This window comes from Myotis yumanensis, unplaced genomic scaffold (genome assembly GCF_028538775.1).
Source record: "Myotis yumanensis isolate MYYU_CA2020_CCGP unplaced genomic scaffold, mMyoYum1.0.hap1 SCAF_18, whole genome shotgun sequence".
Classification (NCBI taxonomy): domain Eukaryota; kingdom Metazoa; phylum Chordata; class Mammalia; order Chiroptera; family Vespertilionidae; genus Myotis; species Myotis yumanensis.
In genome coordinates, this window is record NW_027223769.1 from 10,819,141 (window position 1) to 10,827,052 (window position 7,912).

Here is a 7,912-nt window from a genome sequence, read left to right on the forward strand (position 1 = left end):
CCTTAATGCTCTGCACGTAATGCCCCACCACACCCCATGTGAAAGGGGTTTAAAAAAGCAATTCTGTGACTCACAACCATCTGTTCTAGAGTGCGAAACAGATCTACAATTTTCAAAAGATAAGCCTGGTGTTAAATAAGACAGTTCTGTAGAATGTCTAAAAACAGTAAAAGGACAGTTTGGATTGGACTCCAATGAACACCTGTTCTGTTTTCTTCACAAAAGTTCAATTCTTTTCAAATAAAAACCAGACTGGTGTGTACGTTTGTACGTGAATACACACACACACACACAGTTGCACCCTTAGTACAAGCTGCCCCAGTTCCTTCATTCTCATTATTATCAGCTCCTTAGAGGTAAATTCAGTTCAAACTTACATTTTTATTTCCCTCACTCTTTATATGATCATCTGGTCCCAATTTCAGAGTAGAGATAAGACTTAACATTTGCAAGTGAGTTCACTGTGAACTGGGACTGGAGGCTGACACAGGATCACAGTGGTCCTCTCACAGGACAGTGATCTCCTATGTTCTCTTTACACTGCACCCTCCTCTCCTCTGGGGGCTACTTCTCAAGCCTACTAACCAGGTGGGTATGGGGTGAGTTTAGCCAAGGAGTCCTAGTGCCTTCCTTGTGCCCCAGAACTCTTGAGTATGGCGGGGATTTAAGATTCACTTTTTCCATGCAAAGAACAGACATGCTCCCTACCTTTAGGCATTCTGAAGAGGACACAAGACAGGTGCTGATGAAAGCGTCTCTAAAAGGACAGACAGGAAGGATCCAGCAACAGAATTAGAGATTGGGGATAGGTGTACTCGGGGAGAGGAGCACAGGTGCCTGGGCTTGCCCGACTTTTAAGACAGGTTTTCTGCCCTGGCCAGTATTCTCAGTGGTTACAGTATCTGCCCTCACAGTTGCAGTTTTGATTCCTGTTCAAGGGCATATACCCGGGTTGCAGGTTTGATCCCCAGCCTTGTTGGGGCACGTGCAAGAGGCAAACAATTGATCTCTCCCCCCCCACTTCTCTCTCCCTCCCTCCCACTCTCTCTAAAAATAAAAAGAAAATCAATGGAAAAAAATCTGATAGGTTTCCTGTTGCTTAGGCTAGAATGTGCTTGTGAAGGCAACGAAGCCAGCCATCATTCCAGAACATCCAATAGAGCTACCTTCATCATCTTCAGGGGTCCTCCCCTTTGATTTATCATGGTCCTTAGTCTTCTGCTTCTTCCTTGAGGTGTTGAAATAGTAAGTGCCACCTACAAGGAATAGGGAAAGTGTTTAACAATCAAGATCTGCAACTATAGTGGAATACTTAGGAGAAGAGTACATTTTCAAATAACCAAATAAAAATAGAAACTATCTAAAACCTATGATGTAGAAGTTTGAGATAAAGCATTTTCTTCTATCATTCTTAGTACAGTATTTACAAATCCTATATAATAAAAGCCTAATATGCAAATCAACCGAAAGGTGGAACGACCAGTCACTATGATGCACACTGACCACCAGAGGGAAGACGCTCAATGCAGGAGCTGCCCCAGCCAGCAGGCCCCAGGCCAGCCAAGGCAGGTGCCAGCGGGGGACCCTCTGATCCCCCTGCCCCACCGGTTGCCCCACAGAGGGAGGTGACAGGCAGTGGCTGGGGGTGGGGCTGGCAAGGAGGGGCGGGGCCTGATCGCCCCCAGATCGACCCACTGATTGGCCCTGATTGCCAACTAGGCCTAGGGACCCTACCTGTGCACGAATTTCGTGCACTGGGCCTCTAGTTATAGAATAATAAACTACTTCAACTTATGAAATACCTCTGTGATTTAAATTAGTGAATGTGAGGAAGTGAAAATTAGTTATGAACTTAAATTTGAGAACGTGTCAGGAATTTGTTGAAGAATAATCCCTTTAATATATACAGTCACTTTAAATGAACAAATAAAGGACACAAGTGGCTTTGGCACATGCAGTAAGGCAGCAAGCCAACTGTCACCATCACCAAAACAGGACTACATAATACTCCTCACACAAAAGGCCTATTTTATCTAAGGTCTTAACAAATCAGTGTTAAAAATGGGGGGAAAAGATTCTCAAAACTATGACCGAGTTGTTCTTTTCTTCACAGACATCAACAGAATCACAAGTGAAACTACCTTGATGGCCACCTGACACAGATCAGGCTGTTGAAGGTTGAAGGTGTGCCACTGGGCACACGTGTAGATTTAAATGAAAAAACAAGATAGCCCTAATCGGTTTGGCTCAGTGAATAGAGTGTCAGCCTGCAGACTGATGGGTCCCAGGTTCGATTCTGGTCAAGGGCATGTACCTTGGTTGTGGACACATCCCCAGTAGGGAGTGTGCAGGAGGCAGCTGATCGATGTTTCTCTCTCATCGATGTTTCTAACTCTCTATCCTTCTCCCCTCCTCTCTGTAAAAAATCAATAAAATATATTAAAATAAAATAAAAAGAGAAAAAACACAGATACCAGATGTGCAAACTGCCCCCAAGTCACAGCTTTCTCACCATGTGTGGACACCAGGCTATTTGATATATACTAGCTGTCAGCAGATTTTACTTTTTCCCTATTCCAACTGGATAAAGGAGAGAGTCAAATTACAGAAGTCACTCCTTAAGATCCTTTGCCCTAAGGTCAAGAGAGACAGTAGGATGTCAGAGTCTCACTAAACAGTGCAAGACTATAGTGAAAGCAAATTATTTCCAGGCTAGTTTTAGTTACCTTCTGGTTATAAAACACATGAGCCACTCTGTAGATCCTTACAAACGTTCTTGGAGCTGGCTAGAGAACAGGAAAACATGACAAAACTTTTCAAGCAGCCCAATTATTGCTATACACCAGAATTTAAAAAAAAACAAATGATTCAAAATAAGCAAAAATGGCCTGTTCTGATCTTAGACAACCATCCTTTTTGTAAACTTCATTTCAAAGCATCTAAGGACTCATGATATATAGAAGCCAAAGGTCTGATTAGTGATTTCGTTTTTCTGTCAATGTCAAACCAGCAACATTACCCTTTATTTACTCACAAATGGCCCAGGCTTTGCCTGTCACTTGTCTTTCAACAGATACACACCTAAAAGCTTCCAGAGCCTCACTGGATTCTGGACTAGATGCTGTTTCAATAACAATCCATGGATCCCTTCAACGGTAGGGGTTAACAGTCGCAATTGGAAACTCTGAAAAAAAAAAAAAAAAAAAATGACAACAAGGATCAGTCTTCCAGTTACTAAAGTAGTGTACCAGTCTATATTTCCAAAGTTCTGTTTTCAAGATGAGCATTCTCCCACTTGAATATGTTTCATATTCTTAAGGCCAATTTAATTTTTTCTGTATCTATGTTGGCAATTTCTTTATTTGTTCTATTATTTATTTTATTGGTTGATTGATATGAGACAGAGAAAGAGAAAGAAAAAGAAAAAGAGAAAAAGGAGAGAAACATCTATGTGTTGTTTCATTTCATTTTTTTTAAACACAATTACTTTATTGAGTTCTTATAATCAAATACTGCCAACTAGCATTACTTCCACTCATGCATTATTGAAAACAAAAGGATTATTTCCTTGGTATTTTCAAATGATGCATTATACAATAAACAAAAGAAGTTAGAACTTAAAATGCACCCTGATTAATTATGTAAACTGGTAATTTTTTTAAAAAGCATAACTAATAATTTGGTTCTTCATAAAATGGAAATTTAAATATTTCTCCTGATAATCTTGAGGTTATCATTATGTTATGAGTAGTGCAAAGTGTGGCACACAGAGCTTCATCTAGAAAGGTGTCTTATACACCTTATTAAACAAATGAAATGTGCTTAACAAAATGCATACAGTCAATGCATGATAAAAAGCATGTTTGAAATACAAGGCAGCCTTCACTTATTGATGAATTCATTGGTTACTTCTTGTACATGCCCAGACCAGAGATCAAACCCAAATCCTTGGCGTATCGAGAGGATGCTCTAACCAACTAAGCTACCCAGCCAGGGTCATTTATTTTTAATATTTTTTCCTTAGCTCATTTCTGCTCTGTTGCTGCTATGAAGAAAAGTTAACACCTTGCTCAATGCTCCTTGTGAGGAGCACATTACATGCAATTTCCTTTAGCAATAGAATGAAAATTCCTAGTCCATACAATTATTGTCCCATTTAATAAATACTACTATTCTTGACTCAGTGACAAGAAGAGATCATATAGAAGAGGGCCACAGAGTGTGGAATGGACCTAATAAATAAGCAACATCAGTGTGTTAAATAGAGTACACACAAAAATCATCATTCTTCAATGTCAGCCCCAAAGACTGTTTAAACCAGCTTACTTAGTTTATTATTATTATAGCCATTGGTGAGAGAATTTGCTTAGATTTCACAAGTATGTGTGAGTTGTTTATTTAAGCCCTTATTTTACAGAATAAGCAAAGGGTCAGACTTAAGATAATAAGTTATGTTCCTTCTCAATAGAATGAAAAAAAAGGGGGGGGGGCAGCATATCTATAGTTGCCCTCAAGTTCAGGAAAGTGGCCAGTAATCTAGAATAGGACTATAATTAAAATTGGTTCTCAAATTATGTAAAAATAATAATAAATTTCGACCTAAAATGTGAGGGTTGAATTGCTAAGAAAGGTCTGGGAGGAAAAAATCAGCTAAAAACGCACCAGGACTTAGGGCTTGCTTTCAGGATGAAATGTCAACCTTAGCAGGGCCTGGAACACAGCATTCACATCGAAGGTGCTCCATGAATTTGTATTGATAACGTTTGAGGCTGCTGCACGACAAAAGTAAACTACACCTACGTGGTATTTTGCTCACACAAACCCTCAGGCCACTGAGGACTGTGGCCAGCTACTATGTGCAAGGTGGTAAAATTCATCTTGATGGGCTCTGATCTATGAGCCAAATGTAAAATACTTCTCTAATAGAAAATGATGAAACTCTTATTGTCTTCAATTTTAAAACGCAAGGAATACAGACAGAAAATACCAACACACGAAGTACGGGCTGGAAACACCCAAGCCAGGGCCTGCACGATGCGCTACCTCCTCCCAGCCCCGGCGGGAGCGGCATCTACGCGACCCGGGTTACCTGCAGGACTCGGCCTCCAGCCTCGGCGACACCCATCGGAGTCCTGTAGACGAAGTACGGCCACCTCCTCCCGAACCCGACGTAGAGACTCGGGCCCCAGCCCAAGCAAGGGCCCCACAGCCGCCCGGGACCCGGACCCTGGCCCTGCCGGAGGGCACGCAGCAGCAGCCACGCGGCCGCCATGTTGGCCCGGAAGCGGCGCCGGCCTGGTTGGAGACTCCTCGAGGCGCCTGCGCGGTTGGGGCTTCCCAGGCTTCGTCCCCCGGAGCCGGCTTCCGGGTCGCGCAGCGTCTGGGCACCGGTCCCGCAGGGACTTCCTACAGGTTTATGGAGGTGCCGCGGCGGAGAGTGCCGCCAGTACAGCTACAGCCTTGGCGGGCCCTGGAGGGAAGTACAGGCACTCGGCGCCGGGCCAGGGGTGGGGAGGGGTTGGCTGCAGCAGGTTCCGGGTCACCGCGTGGAGCGAGAGAGCCGAGGGGAACGCGAGCCGACAGCGTTGTCCGATCCCCGCCCGGGCGCGTCTTAGCGCGAGGAGCGTGGGGAAGGCCCTTCACGCGGACCGGCCTGGGTTAAGAGGAAGAATGTTGAGAAGGAGGGTCACGCAGTAACCCCGGCGCCGACACAAATGTGGAATCTCGCCCTACAAGATGTTTAATTTTGAGTAGACAACAACTCAGCTCGTTATATTCTGGAGGCACGCTGACTCAGTTCTGAAAGTCATTTCCAGCCGTGGAGGGCAGGATCGCCGCCGGGACAGAGAGTCCACTAGCTGCTCTTGGATAGCCAGAAGTCTGGTTTAATCCGCGGCTCAAACTGTTCGCCCTGTGGGGTCCTGACCTCACCCAACCCACCCCTTTCCTGGCCCACCTTAGCTCTGGGTATGAATGTTAGTTCTCAGACTGATTGCTGAGAGCTGTAAAGCTTGTTGAGTAGGAAAAGCAGAGAATAAGGTGGATGTATTACAGGGGTAGGGTTAGGATGTGCTTTTCTGTAGTCCCTGAATTCCTGAGCATGAATCATAACCATTTTCCTGAGTGCTAACTAGTGCCTGGCTCCATTTAATACGCTCTGATTTAATACAACTCTGAGAAGCAAATACTTTTTAAAAATATATTTTTATTGATTTCAGAGAGGAAAGGAGAGGGAGAGAAAGAAACATCAATGATGAGAGAGAATCATTGATTGGCTGCCTCCTGCACACCCTACACTGGCACACTGGGGATCCAGCTGCAGCCCAGGGAATGTGGTGACCTCCTGGTTCATAGGTCGATGCTCAACCACTGAGCCACGCCGGCTGGGTGGCAAATACTTTTAATATCTATTTTACAGATAAGGACTGACAAAATTAAAGTAACTTGAACAAAATCATATCTCACAAGTGATGGTACAGAGTTTCAGAGCTGGTCTCACTGGTTTCTGGATCGCTCACCATTACACCTTAAGTGTTATAAAGTAACATGTATAACTAGTACATACTTCCCCTTTCTCCCCGATGAAAATAGGAAGGTTTGGGGACACTTTTTAAAATTAAGTGCCTTGATTATTGGCCCTTGGCTCTTTGGCAACCACTGCTTTTGCAGAGGTTCTTATTTGTGGTTTGTTGGTGGAGAAAGCAGCCACTAAACCCAGGGCTACAGCTGATTTACACAACTGAACTGCCTTTCCTTTTGTTTCTCCTGTTCTCTTACAATTTTCCTTCCCAGTCAATCCATTCTCTCCAATTTTTCTCCTCCATCATTTTTTATTTTCCTGGTTAAATTGTCCTGCCCACATTTTGCCATCCAGCTCCCTGTGTCCTGCCCCTACTCTCTCCCCAGATCAGTCTAATGACTAACCAAACTTACAGGAGTGGTTTCTTGCACCCTATTAAAGCTTGTGCAACGCCTCCCTGGCAGGAAAGGACCAAACCCGCCATCCTCATGCCTGTTCCCTCATCACCCAGTTCAGAGGATTTGTGATTCAAAGCCGCTAACATACTTGAATGTGTCTGGGAAGAGTATAAGATGTAATCCCATCAATATTGTTTGAAATGAATACCCTCTGATTTAATACAACCTCTGTGTTCCAACCTCTTTGCCTGTGATTCAGTTGTAAGCAGGGGGCCAGCCTCTGGTGAAAGAACGCTGGCTTCTGTCCTTCTCAGCCTATGACTTTGAGCATGTTATTAACTTCTCCAAGCCTCAATTTTCTCATCAGTAAAATGGGGATGATAATTATCTGCCAAGTGAGGCTAATATCAGCCTTGGGTTTCCCACAGGGTTGTTGTAAAGATAAAAGGCAATTAAAGTATGTGAAAGCAACTTGGGAACCAGGAAGGCAGAAGGCGTTCATATTCAGGAGTTATTCCTAGGATGCCGTGGGAAATTAGGTCCTGGGAAAACAAGACTATTGATTCATTTATTCAAACACATTTATTTAACAAATGTGCTTTGAAAACTGGCTGTGTCCCAGGCCTCAGGTGAAAGGTGAATTGTGACTCTGAATCCCACACTGCTTCAGTCCAATTTCTGTAGTGTCCCAGAGCAGAGGCTCCTGTGGCCTTGCAATAGGGATTTAGTTTAAAGATTCGGGTGCCCATCCCCTGTACAAGGCTCTGTAAGAGAGTTGGCTCCCTGGATCTAACTTGGCTCTCAGGCCCTACTTCCTTCATCTCCCACCAGGATATCAGCTTCACTTTCCTCTCAGCCATTTCTATTACAGCTATCTTTATTCTATCTGCAACTTCTGTTCACTACTTTGTACTTCCTCAGCTCTCAAAACTCTGTTCATCAGGAGGTTTCAGCGTGGCTTACGTTAACCATCTGAGAGGCAATCTCATGGTGA

The 7,912-nt window shown here is 43.9% G+C and overlaps 1 protein-coding gene across 2 annotated transcripts in view; it reads right to left on the reverse strand.

Annotated features, from left to right (window-relative positions):
* The window catches only part of SPG7 (SPG7 matrix AAA peptidase subunit, paraplegin), a 44,107-nt gene extending 38,804 nt beyond the window's left edge, over positions 1–5,303 (reverse strand). For both annotated transcript variants that reach the window (XM_070398872.1, XM_070398871.1), the window contains exons 1-3: positions 5,090–5,303; positions 3,082–3,184; positions 1,167–1,256 (exon numbers count right to left, since the gene is read on the reverse strand). In XM_070398872.1, coding sequence (XP_070254973.1) covers positions 1,167–1,256; positions 3,082–3,184; positions 5,090–5,272 — 376 coding nt within the window. In that variant the 5' untranslated portion in view covers positions 5,273–5,303. The remainder of the gene's footprint in view (positions 1–1,166; positions 1,257–3,081; positions 3,185–5,089) is intronic.
* Between the last annotated feature and the right edge of the window lie 2,609 nt (positions 5,304–7,912).